This window comes from Sceloporus occidentalis, unplaced genomic scaffold (genome assembly GCF_023333645.1).
Source record: "Sceloporus occidentalis isolate IW3139 unplaced genomic scaffold, rSceOcc1.0.p SCAF_347, whole genome shotgun sequence".
In the NCBI taxonomy this organism is placed as follows: domain Eukaryota; kingdom Metazoa; phylum Chordata; class Lepidosauria; order Squamata; family Phrynosomatidae; genus Sceloporus; species Sceloporus occidentalis.
In genome coordinates this window covers 461,057-484,689 of record NW_028317327.1, presented here as the reverse complement: position 1 = coordinate 484,689, position 23,633 = coordinate 461,057, and the positions used below count along the sequence as shown (strand labels likewise).

The following is a 23,633-nucleotide window of genomic DNA, read 5'->3' as shown; positions in this document are numbered from 1 at the left end:
GTGGGGGTCTCTGGCGTTGCGCTGGAATCCACGGCCTGCGGGATCTCTGGCCACGTTCCACGGGGCGCGGTGTGAAAACATGCGCTGACAGGGGGGTGCAACGCGCATGTGCCGCAGGAATCCGCCGCCCAGGAACGCCTGTTACTGGCAACTCATGTTATGTCATGTGATGCGCGTGATGTGATGCCGTGACACGCATGTCACTAAGGCTGGTGCACACCCATAGATGCAGATGGTCTCGAATTTACCGGGGTAGTCCCTAATGCACAGTTTGGTGCACAAAAAATACAAACATGGGGCGGAAAAAGTGGGATGGTATACGCGCTCCTATGACGTCAGCGTGACGGTACACACGCTCCTATGACGTCAGCGTGACGGTACACACGCTCCTATGACGTCAGCGTGACGGTACACACGCTCCTATGATGTCAGCGTGGCTGTACACGTGGTCCTATGATGTCAGTGTGGCGGTACATGCGCTCCTATGATGTCAGCGTGACATCGTTAGTCAAATTTGATTTCTTTACAGGGCTGCAAATAAACAGTCATTTGAGCTTCTGGGACCTCGGAGGTCTCCTCTTCACATGCGGCCTCTCCCACCAGGTGAGGGAGCCGGGGCTTCACCCCAATTACATGTTTTTTTGGCCAAATAAATGTCGACCAAAGACGGCATCTTCTTTTGGGTAAATTCGGTGATAATTAAATATTTCAGATGTTACTGACCGGCTCCGATAGAGCTGCCCCCCGCAGGGAATGGGGGGTATCGCTGTGTAACTGCCCTCTACCTGCCCCCCCGCAGGGCATGGGGGTATCGCTGTGTAACTGCACTTTACATGCCCCACTCAGTGACATGGGGGGTATCGCTGTGTAACTGCACTCTACCTGCCCCCCACTCAGTGACATGGGGGGTATCGCTGTGTAACTGCACTCTACCTGCCCCACTCAGGGACAGTGCAATGTATATGTGCCCCAGAAATGTACACGCCGTTTATTTATATAGCGCCAGCAGACGCCGTGCCGCTGTTATAAAACGGAGAGAGACAATAAACAGTAACATTAAAACTAACAACCTGAAAACCGGTACCGAGAGGAGAGCGGGCCCTGCTCCAGAGCTTACAATCTATTCAAAAATATGGCGGGCACCCCACCAATATGGGGCAAGGACCCAGGGGTCCTTAGATATTCGGGTGGGTGGTCAGTATGCAAGATATTGTTAATTCGAAAGAATCCTTTTTACATATAATTATAATAATAATAATAATAAATTACATTTATAGTGCAACTTCCGGGTTCCTACCTGTAGTAAGATGGCCGCCGCCAGCGCCCATGGCTGGTTCACTTCCGGTCTGCACACGCTTATAGGGCGCTCGCGTCACATCCGCTCTCTCACCAAGATGGCGGCTCCCGGTGGCGGTAACGTGGGCTGGTCAGATTTTTTGGGGTTCACTCCCGGGGCGAAAGGCGGTCAAACGGGACAACAGAAGCGGAAGCGGCTGAACCGGAACAAGAAGAAGAACTGGAAGCTGCACAGCGACGTCAGGGATGTGGAGGAGTTTCTCGACGATGTGCGGCTGCAGGAGAGAACGGCAGGGTAACTGCGACCAAGGGCCAGGGGGGCAAAAGTGCAGGGGAACTGCGCCCGAGGCGGTATAAAGGACGGGGGAACTGCGCCCGAGGGGAGGGGGTGGCGTAACGGCGGGCTAGCCACTGTAGCTGCCTGGTAACTCGGTGATGGGGTGGGAAATCTTGCCCCAAGGGGTGGTAAGCGTTTTGTGACTGGGCGCTGGGTGGCGGTAGCGAGCAGTTTATTGAGCAGGGGTACGGCTTGGGGGTAATGGGTCTTTGTGGCTGGGTGGGGGCTTATGTATAACAGCAGCTGCGGGGTTAATGGCCGACGTCTCTTGTCTGTAGGGGTCTGCTTGCGGAAAAGGCGGACGACAGCTTGTTCTTTCTGGACACTGGAGAGCAGGAGAAAGGTGCGTTTACCTCACGCGTTCCGCAGGCTCGCTTTACGGCTATTTAGTCTCGCTGCCGTAGGTGGAAGTCGCCGGCGGGTCCGTAACCCTGGCGTTTATCTATTTCTTTCTAGATGTGGCCGTCCGGAAGAAGACGCGGCCTCTGCGTATAGATCTCATCCTCCAGCCGGACTCCAAGGTGCCGGTCCCCAAAGAGTGAGTATCGGTGGGAGGTGTCCTCCGGGGCCGGTCTAACGGGAGGGACCGGCCCTTTCTGTGTCGTATGTCTCTTATGTTTCCGTGTGCCATGTGTTCTGTAGCCGTGTGGCGTGTTGAGGCTCCTTGGGGGTCATACAGTAAACGTATGATATATTCGTTATTTGGGTATCTGTGCAAAGCCTGCTCATGCCTCAGATTCATGGCTGTTAGTGTGTACTTGTAAGGTGCCTGGCGTGTGGTGTGTTGGCGTGTTCAGTGAGGAAACCTGCATGTCTGTTCTTGTCCCGCAGCATCACGTCTCATCAGGTACCCAACGGGCGCAAACTGAAGCTGAAACACGAACGTGAAGCGAAGCTGGAGGTGAAAGGGATTCTCCCCAGGCCAGAGAAGCTGCTGCGAGCCCAACTCCGAAACAAGAGGCCGAGATGTATAGAGGAGCCCAATAATAACCCAGCGAGGGCCTTCTATGACCTGTGGGGAGAGCAGAGTAAGACGCTCTAGTCTTTGGGTTATATTTAGGTGTTTTGGGGCTCTCTGCTGTCACATTAAAGGAACGGGGTCATGATGTGACTATAATTTACCCCTCCCCATCACGACTCCATACAGCATGTCCGTGGTGCCTTCAGTCGTGGTCGCCGACTAATATGACTGTCTTATCCCAATCGCAGCACCTGCATGTTAAGAAGGGGGATGACCACGGGACCCCCTTTCACACTGACGCTAATGTTGCAGAACACGCCACGTTACAATATCCGTCTGCTTCTCTCCCCAGATCCTCTGGATTCTCCTCTGGAAGGGAAAGACAGCTGGTATCTTCAGCAGACAAGGAAGAGCCGAGTGAAGGTGAGACGAGACGGGGGGTGCGTCCACAGGCCGGGGGGGGGGGCACGTTCCCTTCATATGGCGATTGCACTGGATCTGCGCATGCAGAATAACCTGCACAGTACCGGAATGAAGCGGCGATGGAAAGAAAATGTCTGGGTGCCGTGGGGTTTATCGGGTGGGAAAACCTCACCTGGATATTGGTGTCGGGGGTTTTGGGGCTGATCCGCTAACCATTCCGCATGTTTATTTTCTCTGCAGCGTCCTGACAGATTAAACGCCAAACCCTCGCAGCTCCCGGCCGTAGAGATCGCAAGCTCTGGTGCATCTTATAATCCTACGTTCGAGTCTCATCAGGTACTGGACCGGCTTCCGGACCTCTCTGCCCCCGCTGAGTAATCCTCATCCTCCGCGTCTCACGCCCTCTCTTGCTTTTCGCTGCAGGCTCTGCTTCTCCAGGCTCACGAAGATGAAGTGAAGAGACTGAGAGAGGAGGAGAAAGTGGAGCGGCAGCTGAATCTGCCGACGGCCGCCGACGCTGCCACCCAGGTCAGGACACGTTTACCACTTTCTGCTGGCAGCCATTGCTTGGCCGTAACCACGGGGTGTAAATAAAGTCTATCTGCGGAGTATTCGGGTCTCTTCGCCCCCGGAGCTCCTTGTTGTCCGAATGGGTTCCGCTCGCCTGCGGGGAGAGTCTTTTCTGGCGCTCCTCTGTCTGATCTGCTTTGGCTCGGTGTATGTTGTGTGTTACGTGTTACATTATATGTTGTATGTGGAGGGAGGCAGGGGCTTGACAGCTGCATTGTTTTTGGTGACAGGAGAGCCAGTTCCAGGAGCTCTGCGAGGGGCTGGTGGAGGAGTCGGAAGATGAGCAGGTCCAGGAGGAGCAGGCTGGCGCCGGGCTGGGCACGATGTCTCTGGCACAAAGAGAGAGGAAGACGGAGCGGCAGAGGAAGAAGGAGAAGGAGGCGAAGAAGCTGGTGAGACGCTCTCTGCTTCCACTTTCATTCTATTTGTTAAGCTGCCCGATGAAGATATCCATCCTTGCGCTGTGAGAATTTTCAGCTATGCATGCTGGGAATGTGATGCCAACACAGGGTGCCCCGAGGTATTGGCACGCTGTCAGTCCTTGGGTTCTGAGGGCAAAATAATTAAACAAATTATCTGGTAATGACGTTACCTGAACACAAACTGCCAAACAGAGTATCCCTGCAGCGCACGATGTGACCGGAAGAGGCTCGGTGTCTTCCTCACTGTCCATTTTAGGGATAAAAAGTATTAAAGGAATCGACCAGTTTATAGATTTTGTATTTCGTGGAGCAATCTTGTGATTCTATGGTTAATTGTAGAAATATTAGTTCTTCGGCCGGTTAGTATAACCAGAAGGGGTCGGCGGTGGCGTGCAGCAGTTTGTGGCGTCGCCAGGTTATATTGTAGAAAGTACTTTGTTTTTGTGGTTTTTTTTTTTTGACTTTTTTTTTTTTTTTTTTTAACGTAGCTGTAACGAAACATGAGCTGCGCAGGAGCGGACCCTGTGTGTCTGAAGTCTGGCCCGTTCCTGTCGCTCACGTATTTCTTGTCCTCTCTCCTTTCCAGAGGGCCAGGCTGGAGGCAGAGAAGTGTCTGCGGCTTCGCACGCAGGGGCTCTACCAGCTGCGCTCCATCCGCTCCGACCTCGTGCGCCGGCAGGCAGAGCTGACGCGCAGGAAGAAGCTGCGGGAAGCGAAGCGGAAAGCTGCAGCATTTAAGCCCAAAAGACTGGGCCGTCTCAAGTAAGTAGCGGCAAGAGGGTCAGACTGGAAAGCCCCGGGCAGAACGCGACCGCCCGGTTAAACGGAGGGCAAATGCTGTGAGTGCAGCTGCGCCTAGTTCTGTGCCCCCTCGATCGTAACATCTTTAACCCCTTCGTGGCAATTGCCCAGCCTGGCATTTCAAGCGGTTAAATGAGCTCACAGTGATCGCTTTCTTTGCTGTCCGGAACCAATAGCAGTAAAAGGATTCTAAAAGGGTCTCTCCCGACCCTCCTGATGCCTCTGAGCTCCCCCTGCAGGCTGATCATGGGTATTGCAATGAGCAACAAAGCCCTGTAAATATTAAATACCGTATTTGCTCGATTATAAGACGACCACCCAAAATCAAAATATTAATTTAGGAAAACAAAGCCTGACTATAAGACTACCCTGTAGGAAAAACGTTTTACTAGTAAAAATTAATGTAAACAATTTTTTCATATTTAATAAAAGCTATGATTGAGAAAAATATATATTTTTTAATTTGCCAACCTGCCCCTGCCCCCAGAAATGCCTTATACCCCCCTATTTGCCACTCTGCCCCTTGATGTGCCTTTTAACCCCCTATATGCCCCTCTGCCCCATGATGTGCCTTATACCCCTATATGCCTCTCTGGCATATAGGGGGTTAAAGGCATATCATGGGGCTGAGTGGCATATAGGGGGTTAAAGTGTGTGTGTGTGTGTGTGTGTTCACACTCCTATCAAGGCAGCAAGTACATGCTGGAACCTGGGGATGATAGGAGTGTGAGTACAGCCTCCCTATGCCATGCTACCACCACCCCCCTTACACATCCATGCTATCACACACTCATTCACAAACATTTAAATACTCATTCATTCCATTAATCACACATACTTCACACACTAATCACAAAAACCCTCCCCCACCCCCTTACCTGAACTGCAGATCTCTCACTCGCAGACTTCTGCAGGGGCCGGCTGTGCGAGCAACTTCTCTGGCCCCGCCCCCAGAGGAAGGAGGGGGGGAGGCGGAGTTATGTGACACTCTGCCAGCTTCCTGTTCTCCTGCTGCTCGCGACCAAAGCACCGGTAAGCAGCCTGGCCCCAGCAGAATGAGGTCTGATTATAAGACATTTGCTCTGGAAAAAACCTCGTCTTATAATCGAGCAAATACGGTATAACAAATATATTAACATGGACTGCAGTGATGCCGTCGCATGATGAGACCAATAAAGTTATTGGCAAAGGAAGCCCTTTTTTTGTCCCAAAGTACAAAAGTAACAAATAACGTAGAATGTAAGAATAAAACTTGCCTATAACCCAAAACATGGGGAGTTTCTAAACATGAATTATTTAGCAGCTTTTCTAATTATGTAAATAGTTTTGTTTATACCGTTATTCTGATCGTATAATGTATCCAATTCTGCGGGTTCAGTAAGTGTTACAGCTAAACGGCCTGGTCACGAAGGGGTTAAACGGCCGTTATTCCGCCGTCCAGCGGATGTTTCCTTAGTGTACTCGGTGCTGTGCGGGGTTCTCTCTGCCCAATGACGATCCCCATCCTTGCACTGTGAGAATTTGCAGCAATGCATGCTGGGAATGTGATGTATACACAGGGTACCCCAGGGGCTATTGGCTTGTGGCCGGACCCCTGGGGTCTGAGGGCAGAGAGCGGCTGCGTTGGGAATTGCCCCCGGATGACGCGCCGCGGGTTCTAATTCTGTGCTTTCTTCGCAGGTATCAGGAGGAAGCCGTGCAGGTGAAGCTGAGCGATGAGCTGCCGGGGACACTGCGCAGGCTCAAGGTAAATAGTCTGCTTCTCGGCCTCCTTCCCCGGGTGTCGGATCCGCGTCTCTGTGGGGTATCGGCCCTCCGTCAGCAGTGTTTACACCATGTTAATGACGTTGATTCCTTTTATCTCCCGGCAGCCGGAGGGCAGCATCGCCAAAGACAGATTCAAGAGTTTCCAGAAGAGAAACCTCATAGAGCCGCGCGAGAGAGCAAAGTGAGTGCGGGCCGGAGATTTGGGGGCGGCTCTGTGGGATGTTTTGGCTGGCGTGTGTACTTGAAACGTGTTTCTGACGCGGGGCGGTATTTTTCTCGCTGCCTGTTGGCGGGGGTTTGGCGCAGGGCGGTATTTTTCTCGTTGGCGCGGGGCGGTATTTTTCTCGTTGGCGCAGGGCGGTATTTTTCTCGCTGCCGGTTGGCGGGGGTTTGGCGCGGGGCGGTATTTTTCTTGTTGGCGCAGGGCGGTATTTTTCTCGTTGGCGCGGGGCGGTATTTTTCTCGCTGCCGGTTGGCGGGGGTTTGGCGCGGGGCAGTATTTTTCTCGCTGCCGGTTGGCGGGGGTTTGGCGCGGGGCGGTATTTTTCTCGCTGCCGGGGGTTTGGCGCGGGGCGGTATTTTTCTCGCTGCCGGTTGGCGGGGGTTTGGCGCGGGGCGGTATTTTTCTCGCTGGCGGGGGGTTTGGCGCGGGGCGGTATTTTTCTCGCTGCCGGTTGGCGGGGGTTTGGCGCGGGGCGGTATTTTTCTCGCTGCCGGTTGGCGGGGGTTTGGCGCGGGGCGGTATTTTTCTCGCAGCTTTGACGTGCAGTTTTGTTTTTCTCGTTCAGGTTCAAGAGGCGGCTGAAGGTGAAATACGTGGAGAAACGGGCTTTCCGCGAAGTCACGTAAGTCTCGCGCTCGCTGCGTTAGCTCAGAAATGTTTATTATATACCCCCCAGTGGGTGCTGGGTAATCTGGGGTCCTCTAATTCTTACAGCAGGTCTGATAGTGGCCCCGGCCCCACGTTGGGCTCTTTGGGGAGGAGGCTGTACCGCGGGTCGTATTTTGGGTCCTTCCTGTGATTGACGGATTGTTTGGGTTTAACGGTTGTATGATCTCCCCCCAGGTTATAGCAGAGGGGGTAACTGGACTTTATTGCCCCTTGTGGACTCGTGGCCTGTATGTTTGGAGCAGGATGATGGGACTGGTGGTCATGGCTTTCTTTCCCTCCTCGGGGCAGTTTCTGGACGTGGCCCTCGTGTTTCCCGCAGACCTGACGTTTCTGTATGCGATCCGATTGGTTGGAACAGTTTGCCCCTCTTAGCTGGTTTTTGTGTCCTTGTAATATCCGGCTGGTCCACCAAAGGTGTGCCGGTCTCCCGCCCTGACCGACCGGCTGCCTCCTTCCCTGACCGACCTTCCAGGGCAGCACTTAGGGCCACAGACTCTGACCCTGGTGGTGGTGTGTGTGGGGGGGGGGGGTGACGATCTTGTCTATTGTTCCAGCCGTGGATACTCGGTGCTGCGCAAGGCCGGCCGTGCTGTTCCAGGAGTATATGGAGATGTCCACGTTGAGCTTTAACTCCCCTGCTGCAGCCTGAACCACGCTAGTGGCCTTTAAAAGAAATATATTAAAAAATAAAAGCTGACCAGCAAGATGTGGCCCCTGCGGTAGTTGGAGCTGGTGCCCCCCGGGGGGGGGATGGGGTTACCAGCTTCTCACCAGCCCCCCCTCCCCTTTGTGTCGCTGATCTGGAATGTTCTGCTCTCTGCGTATTAAAAAAAGATGTCTTTTAATCTCGTGGCTTTCTGTGTTTTGTCTGGTTTTATGCTGTTTGTGGGGTGGCTCTCTCTGCGTGGCCCCCCTGATACAGAGTCCCGGTTTACCGGGGGGCTTTACAAAAACTTGAGGTAGAAGCTGCAGCTTGTCTTCTGTGACAAAATAGATTTTACCCCCAGCTTTCTGCTCGCAGGGGGGGTGGATTATCACTGGGGTGGATTAAGGAGGCTTGTCGGGGCATCTGCAGAATTCAACAAACACCCCCCCCTCCCAACCATGGGCATTGTCCTCTATATATCTGGTGAAGGGGGGGGGTGGCAGAGTCTGCGCCTTCATTTGTACTGCGCCGTGCCTGTGTTGGCACTCATCGTATCCATATTTTGGATTAACCCCACTCATGCCCCGGCGCTGGGTCTTGCAATGCGCGGTTTGATGCCCCGGTTTGTGACTCGCTGGGATCAGCCACTGATCGCTGGGGGGGGAGACGCGTCGACTGCCCGTGGGGTGATCAGAGCACTCCGGGGGCATCTCGTATGGGCATGCAGGGGGGCTGCGGGGCGACGCGTGCAGAAGGGGTGGCAGCTGCTAATGTTGGAGGCAGTCCGGGTGTTTTGCCGCAATCATGTAATTACCCCCTCCTCATTCCCGGTGTCACTCGGTGATTTCCGTGGCCCGTGCTGCTCTGTAGGGCCGTTTCACTCGTTTCCATGGTGACTGCCCTGGGCTTTTGTTATAGGCTGGGCTTTGCCTCCGTGTTCTGCGGTCAGGACTCGATGCCCCTCTGATGAGCCGCGCAGGGGTGGGTACTGCGTGTTACATGCGTGTGATGTGTCGTGGATTCCCCTCCCGCCATCTCTTTAGTTATACACAGACCTGTAAACGAGCGGCCCCTGAGACCCCGTGAAATATTAACCCTTTAAGGGCTGGGGCGTGAAGATTCTATGCAGCGAGTCGCCAGATGCCCAAATGGCTGTAATAACCGTCGTCATGGAAACCTTGGCTTATTTAAAGATGCACTCAACTAGGGCTGAAACAACGAATCAATAAAATCGATAACGGAAATCGTTGTCGACGATTTCCGTTATCGATTAATCGAGTGATCGATTCGTTGTTGGAGCACTCGGCTCCTTTTACTTACCTCCGCGAGCGTTCCCTGCTTCCGCTGCACTCTCCGCCTTCTTTTAGTTGCGTGTGGCTCCGTTCGCACAGAGCGATTCGCGGGGGTGGGGTTTCAGGGGATGCAGGGCAGAGTGGGGGTGGGGGGGCAGGCCAGGGTAGGAGACTGAGTGCAGGGCAGAGTGGGGGTGGGGATGCAGGGCAGGGTGTGAGTGTGGGGGCAGTGTTGGAGACTGGGTGCAGGGCAGAGTGGGTGCAGGGTGTGAGTGTGGGGGCAGGGCAGAATGTGGGGGCAGGGCTGGGTGCAGGGCAGAGTTGGAGACTGGGTGCAGGGGCACAGTGCAAAGTGCTGGGTGCAAAGTGCCAGGGCTGGGTGCAAAGTGCCAGGGCTGGGTGCAAAGTGCCAGGGCTGGGTGCAAAGTGCCAGGGGTGGGGCAAAGTGCCGGGTGCAAAGTTCTGGGTGCTGGGTGCAAAGTGCAAAGTGCCGGGTGCAAAGTGCCGGGTGCAAAGTGCCGGGTGCAAAGTGCTGGGTGCAAAGTGCCGGGTGCAAAGTGCCAGGGCTGGGGCAAAGTTTCTTGAACAGTAATAGTCCACCTCTTTTCAGAATGTTTGGGGTTATTTTGTTTCATAAATATTGTGTTTGGGTTTTTGTACTTTGAACATATTGTTTTTTTATTACATCATAACAAAATAAATGTTAATGTAAATTTTAAGTTGTTTTTTAACATTCAGTTCATTAAATTTTAAATAAAAAAATTGCATATTTTTTTTTATCCGATTAATCGAAAAAATAATCGGCCAACTAATCGATTATTAAAATAATCGTTAGTTGCAGCCCTACACTCAACGGAGTCACCTGCATTCAAGCAGGGAGATCACCCGTAACATACTGGGGGCAAAAACACCAACCAGGAGTCTGATATATAATCCACGCGGTAGCCGTATGGAGCCGGCAGTGAAAGGGTTACACACGGCAGACGGGGTATTTCTTACATATATTTTTTATTAACCCTTTTAGCACCAGACCGCATCATACATTTGATTCTGAGACATATAGGAGGCGCGGGGGCCGCTGAGACGGTATTCAGAGCACCGCGGAGCTATATATGAGTCCTGAGTATCTAACAGGTTGGGGGGAGGGGTGGGATTCACTAAGCATGGGTTTGGTTGGCTGATTTTCAGCGGTTATCAAGGTCGCGACCCCACTGCCTAGTCTGAGACAGAAGCTGCCAACTGCCCTGAGGATCCCATATGGAAACCTGGCTCGATTGAGAGGAACCCCGGAGGCCGACTGCACCTGCCCCAGGGGCTGCTGACCATAGGAAATACCCCCCCCCCCCCAAAGTCTGGGGTAATTGTAATTTATCCCAGTGTCCAAATGCCCCTGGACCATTGAGTAGCCCCCGGGGAACGGCCTCATTTGGTGAATTTTCTCAGTTGAGTCAGGGATACCGCAGGCTGCGGCCGGGTGATCCTTTAAGGGCTTTTTACTCCTATAACGTGAGTCGCGCATGCAGGGTCTTCAAATAAATAACAGCAACAAACGACAATACATTCAAAAACGCAAAAACGGGTTTCCCAACACCCTTTAAAGCTGGAGTGCAGAAAGTTACCCCCCATCCCACCCCCGTAACAGATTCTGCCCCAGGGAGCCCAGTACCCAGCCAATGGGCCATTAGCAGCTTCAGTGCCCTGGGGTTTGCTGCACGATCCTTCCTGGCGCTTAAATGGTTAAAAGACCAGAAAGTGGGGGGGTTATAACCTCCTCCGTCCCTAATGTATTTTTACCCCTTTGGCACCCAAAGAGTTAATACCCCTCTGGCCTGCCTGCCCCCCGCTTTGTTATTTTTCAGGTGGTGGTGGGGGGTTCTGAGGAGGGGGGCGGATGAGAGGTATTTAACAGTCATGTGGGGGGGCATTTAACGCCCCCCTGTAATTACCCCTATGATCTGCATGTAATTAGCTCACCAAGGTGGATTATGGCTTTTCGGGTCTCGGTGCGAACCTCTCGGATAAGAAACCCACCAATCACACGCGTTCAGTTCGTTAAATGACATCATCAAGGACCCCGGAGACGGGGAGGAAAAAAAATAAGTAAAGGAAAGCGCCCCCCTCTTTCAGTGCGGACGAGTCGCGTTATACAGCGGTACCGAGTTTCCTTTCAGACAAGCGAATAACACCACGCCGTTTCATGCTCATGCTTCCAGGGGGCCACGCAACCCGCGAAGACCCCCGAACCGGCCGTATCGAGCCGGCAGCTTCCAACATCATTCGTGAGACTCTCCGGCGATTGGAAGACCGTAGCCGTAAAGGTCCGTACGCAAAGCGTCCTGTTTGCTCCCGCCCGGGGAGGAAAAAGTCCTTGCCGCCTTAATAACCGGACCCCCCCGCCCCGGCGCGCGTCACACGTAAGCCGACTCGCTGGACTGCGTCCTCCCCAGCGTCGGCACTTGGGCCAACGTGGACGGCTCTTTTTTGCGCACCTCGGAGACGGACTTCCTCCGCGCCTGGACCCCCCTCATGGCCGTCTTGATTTTCCTCCAGCCCAGGTGGTTGAGTTCGGCCAGGTTGAGGAGGACGCAGATGCCGCTCACGGCGAACATGAACACCAGGAAGACGGTTTTCTCGGTGGGCCGCGACACGTAGCACTCGACCTCCTTGACGCAGGGGTAGCGGTCGCACTCGAAGATGGGGGGCACGCTGAATCCGTAGAGGAAGTACTGGCCGGCCAGGAAGCCGATCTCCAGAGCGTTCCGGAAGAACACCTGGATGATGTAGAAGCGCGAGATCCCCTCCTGGCGCTTCACCTTGGCACTTTTGAGGGTCTTCTTGGGGGTGCTGGGGATCTCCTTGACCTCCAGGCAGTCCGGCTCGTCCTTGGCCGAGAGGTCCGGGTTCTGCATCAGGATCCCGTTGATGTTCTTCATCCTGCGGTGGTCCCGGGGAAGCTCCTTGTCCAGCAGCGGGTAGAGGAAGGAGTAGCGGCGGTCCCGCTGCTTGGCCGACTGGTGGACGGAGTAGGTGATGAAGCAGAGGCTGGGGGTGCAGACCAGGATGATCTGGAAGACCCAGTAGCGGATGTGGGAGATGGGGAACGCGCGGTCGTAGCACGCCTGGTTGCAGCCGGGCTGGAGCGTGTTGCACATGAACATGGTCTGCTCGTCCTCGTACACGGTCTCCCCCACGATGGCCACGATCAGGATCCTGAAGATCACCACCACAGTCAGCAGGATCCTGCAAGGAAACGACACGGCGTTAGAGACGGGGGGGGCAGCCAAAGGTCGGGGGAGGGGGCGGTCCACGCTCGTCGTCTACGGAACCCCCATTAAAAGCCACGGCGGCGGCTGTAACGGGACATGCGCGGCGAACGCCGGGGCTCACAAACAATTACTTTGTACCGAGTCGGGTTTTAGCGCTGATGGGGTGCGTCGGGGTCGGGTTTGTGTTACTGCCCCCCGTTACCAGTTTGTGTTACTGCCCCCGTTACCAGTGTTACTGCCCCCCTGTTATCAGTGTTACTGCCCCTTACCCCGTTATCAGTTTGTGTTACTGCCCCCCGTTATCAGTTACTGCCCCCCCGTTGCCAGTGTTACTGCCCCCATTATCAGTGTTACTGCCCCCCGTTATCAGCGTTACTGCCCCCCGTTATCAGCGTTACTGCCCCCCGCCGAGTTAATTCAGCATCCGGTTCCTGGGGGGGGGGGGGTTTATCGACTCAACGGCTGCTGGGAAATATACAGAAATTGATAGAAATGTACTGAGTCTCCCCGATTTTCGTTGACCCCCCCGAACCCCCACACCGCGTACCGAGATACACAGCCACGTCTCAGGGGTTATTCCCGTTATTTGCCCCGCTCCCCCCAATAATAATGAGACCCCCATCATACCGGTCACGCCCCCCCCCCCCCGCGGGCCCCGGCTCTGCATTCCCGTGGGTTTCACCCGTTCCGAGCCCTTCCTGTAACTTCCCTAAAATCAGCCCATTACTGGCCCTTAGGGGCCGCAGTCCCCCATATATTATTTTGGGGCTTCACTTCTATTGAAAACATCCAGTATATGGACCCCAAATATTAACATATTTAAGCATAGTTGCCAACTGTCCCGAATAGCTGCCCACATTGTGCCCCAAAAGCCCAAGAGAACTGAGCTTAAGTTTGGCCCCTGATAATGTGGCCCCCGGCCGCGGTCTATTGCCCCAAGACACTCGGTCCTCGAAGGGTTAATGCGAGGAGCCGCATATTTCCAGATGATTCCCTGAGAGCTGTCATCATCCCCTCAGGTGTCAGAGAGGGCGAGAGAACCGACACCCAGCAGAAGAGGCGCCGGCCGCCTTCGCGTGATAATTAGCCGATTCTATACATAGAGCGCGAGGGACACGGGGGGGCGGGGGCGCAGACAGATTTATCTACACATTATACAGGGGGCCGGTCACTGATTTATCTATACATTATACAGGGGCCGGTCACTGATTTATCTACACATTATACAGGGGCCGGCTCGCTGATTTATCTATACATTATACAGGGGCCGGTCACTGATTTATCTATACATTATACAGGGGGCCGGTCACTGATTTATCTATACATTATACAGGGGCCGGTCACTGATTTATCTATACATTATACAGGGGGCCGGTCACTGATTTATCTATACATTATACAGGGGCCGGTCACTGATTTATCTATACATTATACAGGGGCCGGTCACTGATTTATCTATACATTATACAGGGGCCGGTCACTGATTTATCTATACATTATACAGGGGGCCGGTCACTGATTTATCTATACATTATACAGGGGCCGGTCACTGATTTATCTATACATTATACAGGGGCCGGCTCGCTGATTTATCTATACATTATACAGGGGCCGGTCACTGATTTATCTATACATTACACAGGGGGCCGGTCACTGATTTATCTATACATTATACAGGGGCCGGCTCGCTGATTTATCTATACATTATACAGGGGCCGGTCACTGATTTATCTATACATTATACAGGGGCCGGTCACTGATTTATCTATACATTATACAGGGGGCCGGTCACTGATCTATACATTATACAGGGGCCGGCTCGCTGATTTATCTATACATTATACAGGGGGCCGGTCACTGATTTATCTATACATTATACAGGGGCCGGCTCACTGATTTATCTATACATTATACAGGGGCCAGCTCGCTGATTTATCTATACATTATACAGGGGGCCGGTCACTGATTTATCTATACATTATACAGGGGCCGGCTCGCTGATTTATGTATACATTATACAAGGGCCGGCTCACTGATTTATCTATACATTATACAGGGGCCGGTCACTGATTTATCTATACATTATACAGGGGCCGGCTCGCTGATTTATCTATACATTATACAGGGGCCAGCTCGCTGATTTATCTATACATTATACAGGGGGCCGGTCACTGATTTATCTATACATTATACAGGGGGCCGGTCACTGATTTATCTATACATTATACAGGGGCCGGCTCGCTGATTTATCTATACATTATACAGGGGGCCCCGGCTCACTGATTTATCTATACATTATACAGGGGCCGGCTCACTGATTTATCTATACATTATACAGGGGCCAGCTCGCTGATTTATCTATACATTATACAGGGGCCGGTCACTGATTTATCTATACATTATACAGGGGGCCCCGGCTCACTGATTTATCTATACATTATACAGGGGCCGGCTCACTGATTTATCTATACATTATACAGGGGCCGGTCACTGATTTATCTATACATTATACAGGGGGCCGGTCACTGATTTATCTATACATTATACAGGGGCCGGCTCGCTGATTTATCTATACATTATACAGGGGCCGGTCACTGATTTATCTATACATTATACAGGGGGCCGGTCACTGATTTATCTATACATTATACAGGGGCCGGTCACTGATTTATCTATACATTATACAGGGGCCGGCTCGCTGATTTATCTATACATTATACAGGGGCCGGTCACTGATTTATCTATACATTACACAGGGGGCCGGTCACTGATTTATCTATACATTATACAGGGGCCGGCTCGCTGATTTATCTATACATTATACAGGTGCCGGTCACTGATTTATCTATACATTATACAGGGGCCGGTCACTGATTTATCTATACATTATACAGGGGGCCGGTCACTGATCTATACATTATACAGGGGCCGGCTCGCTGATTTATCTATACATTATACAGGGGGCCGGTCACTGATTTATCTATACATTATACAGGGGCCGGCTCACTGATTTATCTATACATTATACAGGGGCCAGCTCGCTGATTTATCTATACATTATACAGGGGGCCGGTCACTGATTTATCTATACATTATACAGGGGCCGGCTCGCTGATTTATGTATACATTATACAAGGGCCGGCTCACTGATTTATCTATACATTATACAGGGGCCGGTCACTGATTTATCTATACATTATACAGGGGCCGGCTCGCTGATTTATCTATACATTATACAGGGGCCAGCTCGCTGATTTATCTATACATTATACAGGGGGCCGGTCACTGATTTATCTATACATTATACAGGGGGCCGGTCACTGATTTATCTATACATTATACAGGGGCCGGCTCGCTGATTTATCTATACATTATACAGGGGGCCCCGGCTCACTGATTTATCTATACATTATACAGGGGCCGGCTCACTGATTTATCTATACATTATACAGGGGCCAGCTCGCTGATTTATCTATACATTATACAGGGGCCGGTCACTGATTTATCTATACATTATACAGGGGGCCCCGGCTCACTGATTTATCTATACATTATACAGGGGCCGGCTCACTGATTTATCTATACATTATACAGGGGCCGGTCACTGATTTATCTATACATTATACAGGGGGCCGGTCACTGATTTATCTATACATTATACAGGGGCCGGTCACTGATTTATCTATACATTATACAGGGGCCGGCTCGCTGATTTATCTATACATTATACAGGGGCCAGCTCGCTGATTTATCTATACATTATACAGGGGGCCGGTCACTGATTTATCTATACATTATACAGGGGCCGGTCACTGATTTATCTATACATTATACAGGAGCCAGCTCGCTGATTTATCTATACATTATACAGGGGGCCGGTCACTGATTTATCTATACATTATACAGGGGGCCGGTCACTGATTTATCTATACATTATACAGGGGGCCCCGGCTCACTGATTTATCTATACATTATACAGGGGGCCCCGGCTCACTGATTTATCTATACATTATACAGGGGCCGGTCACTGATTTATCTATACATTACACAGGGGCCGGTCACTGATTTATCTATACATTATACAGGGGCCGACTCGCTGATTTATCTATACATTATACAGGGGGCCGGTCACTGATTTATCTATATATTATACAGGGGGCCGGTCACTGATTTATCTATACATTATACAGGGGGCCGGTCACTGATTTATCTATACATTATACAGGGGGCCCCGGCTCACTGATTTAACTATACATTATACAGGGGGGCCCCGGCTCACTGATTTATCTATACATTATACAGGGGGCCCCGGCTCACTGATTTATCTATACATTATACAGGGGGCCCCGGCTCACTGATTTATCTATACATTATACAGGGGCCGGTCACTGATTTATCTATACATTATACAGGGGCCGGTCACTGATTTATCTATACATTATGCAGGGGCCGGTAACTGATTTATCTATACTTTATACAGGGGCCGGCTCGGTGATTTAACTATACATTATACAGGGGGCTGGCTGTATATACAGGTTTCAATCATGTGACACTCTGTAATTAGCAGACAGTCGGCAGCTATGTATAAAATGCTCCTACGACGACACGGCGAGAAAACGAAAAAATTGCCAGATAATCACCCAAAATGCTAGCGGCCCTCGCGGACACGGTGGGACTGTCAGGGGGAGCGGGGACAGAATTAGTGCCATGAACGATACTGGGGCGTCTCGGGCTGATGCCGCGGTCGGCTCGTTGTAATAGGATTAGAGAGGTTTATTTATCCGGGAAATGGACGGAGCCGCGAGAAGATGGAGGGGGGCAACACAGAAAACGATGGAGAGCGACATTAGCTTGTCATTTGAAAAAGAGACCTCTGAGGTCCTGAAGGCTTATGTGACGATAAAGGCTAATTAATGATCAATAATCTCCGAATAATGAGATGGACGGCGATGTCGGCTCCTTTATCTAAAGCGTTTAGCGAATAACCCCCCAACCCGTCCATCAGCCACACCAGCAGGGGGCGTAAGAGCAGAATGGGAGCTGCTGGGGGACGCGGAGCTGACGGGGTTAAAACACACAAAGAAGGAAACAAATCGGTGTAGTTTTTGCCAATAATCATGAGATTGATGCAGATCTGTTCGCGTGACACGGCGGCGTGTGCTTAGCGTGATCTCACACACGCAAAAAACACGCACTAAAGAACCCCACAAGCAGATACAGCCGGACACGCGTGTAAAAACAGCAAACATGAGAATCATGCAAACAGTTCAATACATGTATTAGCGGGGGGCATTTATTAGACACTGCGATGGCGGGGGGGCCAGGGAAGGGGGGTATTTATCAAACACTGCAATGGCGGGGGGGGCAGGGAAGGGGGGTATTTATCAAACACTGCAATGGCAGGGGGGGCAGGGAAGGGGGGTATTTGTCCAACACTGCAATGGCAGGGGGGGCATTTATCAGACACTGCAATGGCTGGGGGGGGGCATTTATCAGACACTGGGGGGCGGGGGATACTGTCTGTCTGTCCGTCTGCCTCCCCATACTGATAGCAATGGAAACATCTTAATGGTTCATTTTTAACCCCCCACCCACCCAATACCCCCCCCCCCACACACACACACTGGTGCATTAACATACAACATCCCCCACCCTCCACCGGGGAGGTCCCCACCCAGCAATTGCCCCAGTCACCCCTGAAGACCTACCTATCTTCTCCCCTCCTGTGGGAAAATCTGAAATGGCTCTGTATGAGTTGGAGCATTGTGGCCCCCCTGTCATGTGAGGGACGGGGCCCCTTCCGCTGTATGTCTTAGAGGTAGCGTGTCTGGTAGCATGCATGGCAGTGTGTCCTAGGGGTATCTGCCTCCATGCGTGGATTCCGGAGGCTCACAGCCCTCCCCTCTGTCACCAGCCGCTCTCCACCCTCTTACCTCCCTATCATGGTGGAGTGCTGCTGAACGGCAGCCTCCAGCAGGCGCTCCAGGATGGTCCACTCGCCCATCACGTCCACCTCTTCCCCTGCCGTGCTCAGCTGGGACACCGGAGAGCCTGCTCCCCCCTCACCGACCACCTCTCCCTCCCCAGCACTGCTCTCCTCCTCCTCCTCCTGCAGCTACCGGGGGCTCCTTAGCGACATCCTCGCCGGGGGGCGCAGGGATAACGGCAAACCCACCTCTCCCCCATCAGCTCTGCTGCCCTCAGCTTACCCCAAACCTTTCACGGGGCTTTCCTCTGCCTAAAAGCTATCTGCCCTGCCTGGGGTAATTCTACTAAAAAAATAGACAATAAAAATAAATAAAAGCCCCCAATGCCGTAATTCCCGGACTCCTCCCTTAGAAGGCAGTGGCCATGTCTGTTATCTGCCCCGGTAGACCCTGCCGCCCCTGCCTGGGTATCTGATCCTGTCGCTGTCCAGTGCTGAAGCAGCTGCCGGTGCAGAATGAGGGCTCTGGGGGCAGTTATCTCTCCCCACCTTCCATGTCACCTCTCTCTGCCTGTCACCCCTTTGTTCCCCACCTGCCGCCTCTCCTCCTCTCTCTCTCTCTCATTGCATCCCTGTGTCTCTCCCTCTACCTTTCCTTCCCTCCCCCTCTCCTCCCTCTTTCTGTGTGTCTTTGTCTCTTCCTCCCTTCTTCATCTTGCTCCCTCCTCCTCCTCCTCCTCCCAGCCTCTCCCCCCCCCTCGCTTTGTGCGCTCTCTCTTTCTCCGCCGCTTTCTCCGTTGCACTCTCTCCTTTCTGGGTAGCCGGCTCTCTCTCTCTCTGCCACTCTCTCATTTAATCCGGATAAATGACTCTCTCTCTATTGGATGGGAGGGGATTTTCTGCCATGTTATAAGCTGATTTTTCCCCCACCCTTCCTGCCCCGCGAGGTGGATGGACGGCTCGTGTATAGGAATGTGTGGGACGTGGGTATTATAACTGCCCCCTGGGAGGCTGCCCCGTCTCTCTTGTCATCTGTCTTTCAAGCCCATTCTCTCCCCCTTTCCCCGGCTCCTCTCCCCCTCGTCAGCTCCTCTCCCCATCACCCTTCCACGTCAACATGGCCATCACGTGTCCTGAAAATAATACACATCGGAGAAAGCGCCACGTGGACGGCGATTCCCCAAATCCACGGCATGAGCTGCACCTGACCAGCACGATCGGTAACTCCAAAGTTGGGTGTCACAGACACCGGAGTCCACGCCGTGGGATGGCGTTACTGATTACCGGCGGGTAGGAGGGCTGTCGGCGTTCCATCATGTTAGAGGGCTGTCGGTGTTCCACCAGGCAGGAGGGCTGTCGGCATTCCGTCGGCTATGAGGGCTGTCGCCGTTCCGTCGGCTAGGAGGGCTGTCGGCGTTCCGCCGGGCAGGAGGGCTGTCGCTGTTCCTTCGGCTAGGAGTGTTGTCGGAGTTCCGCCAGGCAGGAGGGCTGTCGGCGTTCCGTCGGCTATGAGGGCTGTCGCCGTTCCGTCGGCTAGGAGGGCTGTCGGCGTTCCGCCGGGCAGGAGGGCTGTCGCTGTTCCTTCGGCTAGGAGTGTTGTCGGCGTTCCGTCGGCTAGGAGGGCTGTCGGCGTTCCGCCGGGCAGGAGGGCTGTCGCTGTTCCTTCGGCTAGGAGTGTTGTCGGCGTTCCGTCGGCTAGGAGGGCTGTCGGCGTTCCGCCGGGCAGGAGGGATGTCGGTGTTCTGCCGGGCAGGAGTGTTGTCGGTCTTCCGCCGGGCAATAGGGCTGGCGGCGTTCCGACGGGCAGGAGGGCTGTCTGCGTTCCGTCGGCTATGAGGGCTGTCGCCGTTCCGTCGGCTAGGAGGGCTGTCGGCGTTCCGCCGGGCAGGAGGGCTGTCGCTGTTCCTTCGGCTAGGAGTGTTGTCGGAGTTCCGCCAGGCAGGAGGGCTGTCGGCGTTCCGTCGGCTATGAGGGCTGTCGCCGTTCCGTCGGCTAGGAGGGCTGTCGGCGTTCCGCCGGGCAGGAGGGCTGTCGCTGTTCCTTCGGCTAGGAGTGTTGTCGGCGTTCCGTCGGCTAGGAGGGCTGTCGGCGTTCCGCCGGGCAGGAGGGCTGTCGCTGTTCCTTCGGCTAGGAGTGTTGTCGGCGTTCCGTCGGCTAGGAGGGCTGTCGGCGTTCCGCCGGGCAGGAGGGATGTCGGTGTTCTGCCGGGCAGGAGTGTTGTCGGTCTTCCGCCGGGCAATAGGGCTGGCGGCGTTCCGACGGGCAGGAGGGCTGTCTGCGTTCCGTCGGCTAGGAGGGCTGTCGCCGGACAGGAGGGCTGTCGGCGTTCCGCCAGGCAGGAGGGCTGTCTGTACTCACCGATCCCTGGTGGCCCGACAGAACCTCCAGGGCAAATTAGAAGACCCTCTAACCGTACAACGGATGGGGGGGCTCTGAATCAGGGATTCAGACAGCAGATTGCACCCAGGGACCCGAGGGTTAAATGGCAGGGGTGCAGGCCAGGGGGTGGGTGAGAATTATTCTGCGTGATCTTTTCCCACAGATTTGGGGGGCCGGGGGGGATCACTGCTGCTAATTACCCCCAAAATATCACACAAAGGCAGCAGGGGGGGCAGGCAAATTCATCCTGTGCAAATAAAGCTATGTAACTGCCCCCTCGGCTATTCCTATACTGACCCCGCACACAGCTCTGTAACTGCCCCGCACAGTGCCGTTATGTGTTGTGCTGCCACCTGGTGGACGTTAGAATATCTCCAGTAAGCTGAGACAAATGATTTTTCCAGTAAATGTGAATTTACTGCCCCCCCAGGTGCCCCGTCGGGGAGTTGGGGTGTTACCTGGTCTTTGAAAAGGGAGGGTAGAGTTTACCCCCTGTGAGGGCATCTGTGACCCCGCAGACCGTCAGCGATTTGGGGCAAAAGAAGGACTGGCCATACTTAACAGGGATACTTGGCAGGTATGTGAAGGTGTTACTCTCAGGGTGGATTCTTTGCTCCTCCGCGGGGTTTGTACGTCTCTCCGAATACGTCGCATTCCATTTATATTGGGGGCCTTAGGGGGCCGGGTGTCTGCGCCTCCCCCTGGGCAGCCCACGGATACGGGTATTACCCCCGGTTATCCCAGACTCGGTTCATCTGCCATCAGCATTACGGCAGGGCATTAATCTACCCTGCCGCTGCTTGTTGCTGATTGGTTCGGGCAGCCTTCGTATGGGTGGGGGAGGGGAGGAAGACCAGGGAATTGATCAGATAGCCCATTAATTCCACCAACTGGCAAAAAGCCCCAGCTAGGGGTACTTTTAAGAAATACCGTAATGCTGATATCAGTACGTGCAAACAGTCCCGATAACATCCACCTGGTGGCAGTTGGGGACAGAGGTTAGCCGGGGCGGGGGCAATTGCCCTCTGGGCTAATCCATAGTTCTTCAAACGGGGTGGCCAAACTCGGACCGATCCATTCCAACAGGCTGGGCACAATGTTATGTGACCCTGTGGTGTGTGTAGGGTTGCCACCTGGCCGGTATTTCACCGACACAGCAGGTATTTAGAGCACCCTGATTGGCAGGAGCTGGGCCGGACTGGCCCACCGGATACGACGAAGAGCTGAGGCACGGCCATTGGGCATCGCGGTGATTGCACGCCGGCCCCTTTATTTTCATGAACGCTGGCCTCACCAGACACCAGGGAGTCAGAAGCAGTGGTAAGTCGGGGGGTTTAATGGGGGGCATAAGGCTTTTCTGGAGGTAGAGTGCCCCATGGTAGGTGTGACAGGAAATATTGGGGGGGGGGGGGTAGGTGCACATTATGATTCTGTGACAGGAAATATTGGGGGGGTGCACATTATGTTTCTGTGACAGGAAATATTGGGGGGTGCACATTGTTTCTGTGACAGGAAATATTGGGGGGTGCACATTATGTTTCTGTGACAGGAAATATTGGGGGGTAGGTGCACATTATGTTTCTGTGACAGGAGATATTGGGGGGGTAGGTGCGCATTATGTTTCTGTGACAGGATATATTGGGGGGAAGGTAGGTGCGCATTATGTTTCTGTGACAGGAAATATTAGGGGGGGTAGGTGCGCATTATGTTTCTGTGACAGGAAATATTGGGGGGGTAGGTGCACATTATGTTTCTGTGACAGGAGATATTGGGGGGGGTAGGTGCGCATTATGTTTCTGTGACAGGAAATATTGGGGGGGTAGGTGCACATTATGTTTCTGTGACAGGAAATATTGGGGGGTAGGTGCACATTATGTTTCTGTGACAGGAAATATTGGGGGGGTAGGTGCACATTATGTTTCTGTGACAGGAGATATTGGGGGGGGGTAGGTGCACATTATGTTTCTGTGACAGGAGATATTGGGGGGGGTAGGTGCGCATTATGTTTCTGTGACAGGAAATATTGGGGGGGTGCGCATTATGTTTCTGTGACAGGAAATATTGGGGGGGTAGGTGCACATGATGTTTCTGTGATGTCATGCATATATAATTAATTATGCAAATTAGCATGGCCGGTCTTTTTTGGCAAGAAAGGTGGCAACCCTACTTATAGTGTGTATGTGTTATGGTGTGAGTGTGTGTTATAGTGAGTGTGTGTTATAGTCAGTGTGTGTCTAAGTGTGTATGTTAGCTACTGGTGAGAGGAAAGGGGCCGGGGGCCACTCAGCTGTATCTGCACCCCCCCACAGGCTAGAAGGTGACAGCCCTCCACATATTGAGGAGACCATCCAATCCACCCTGACTGGGGCAGGAAGCTATAAACCACTTCCCGTACCGACCCCCCACAGCGTGTCACCCCGAGCGCAGGCGGAGAGTCCGGCCAATGAGCCTCAGCTCTCACTTCTTACATCCCGCAGCTACACATCCTCGCCACACGGGGGCAGCACCGCCACACCATTTACTCATACAACCCGCCCCACATTGGCCCCAACCGGCCCCCGTACAGTGCTGCGGAGTATGACGGCGATATATAAATAATAATAATAACACACATTGTACAGCGCTGCGGAGTATGACGGCGATATAATAATAATA

At 53.2% G+C, this 23,633-nt stretch overlaps 2 protein-coding genes across 2 annotated transcripts; one reads left to right on the top strand and one right to left on the bottom strand.

Annotated features, from left to right (window-relative positions):
- The first annotated feature begins 1,307 nt into the window (after positions 1-1,307).
- LOC149274112 (ribosome biogenesis protein NOP53-like) lies at positions 1,308-7,426 on the top strand. The gene is made up of 12 exons (XM_089505843.1): positions 1,308-1,591; positions 1,912-2,006; positions 2,090-2,171; positions 2,465-2,661; positions 2,947-3,017; positions 3,258-3,353; positions 3,441-3,545; positions 3,818-3,979; positions 4,596-4,771; positions 6,491-6,557; positions 6,682-6,758; positions 7,366-7,426. Exons 1-12 carry the CDS (start codon positions 1,308-1,310, stop codon positions 7,424-7,426), a joined length of 1,473 nt encoding a protein of 490 aa, XP_089361969.1.
- Positions 7,427-11,815: 4,389 nt separating this feature from the next.
- On the bottom strand, positions 11,816-18,677 carry LOC149274111 (gap junction delta-2 protein-like). The gene is made up of 2 exons (XM_089505826.1): positions 18,607-18,677; positions 11,816-12,647 (listed from the first exon to the last, which is right to left on the bottom strand). Exons 1-2 carry the CDS (start codon positions 18,675-18,677, stop codon positions 11,816-11,818), a joined length of 903 nt encoding a protein of 300 aa, XP_089361952.1.
- Positions 18,678-23,633: the final 4,956 nt, after the last annotated feature.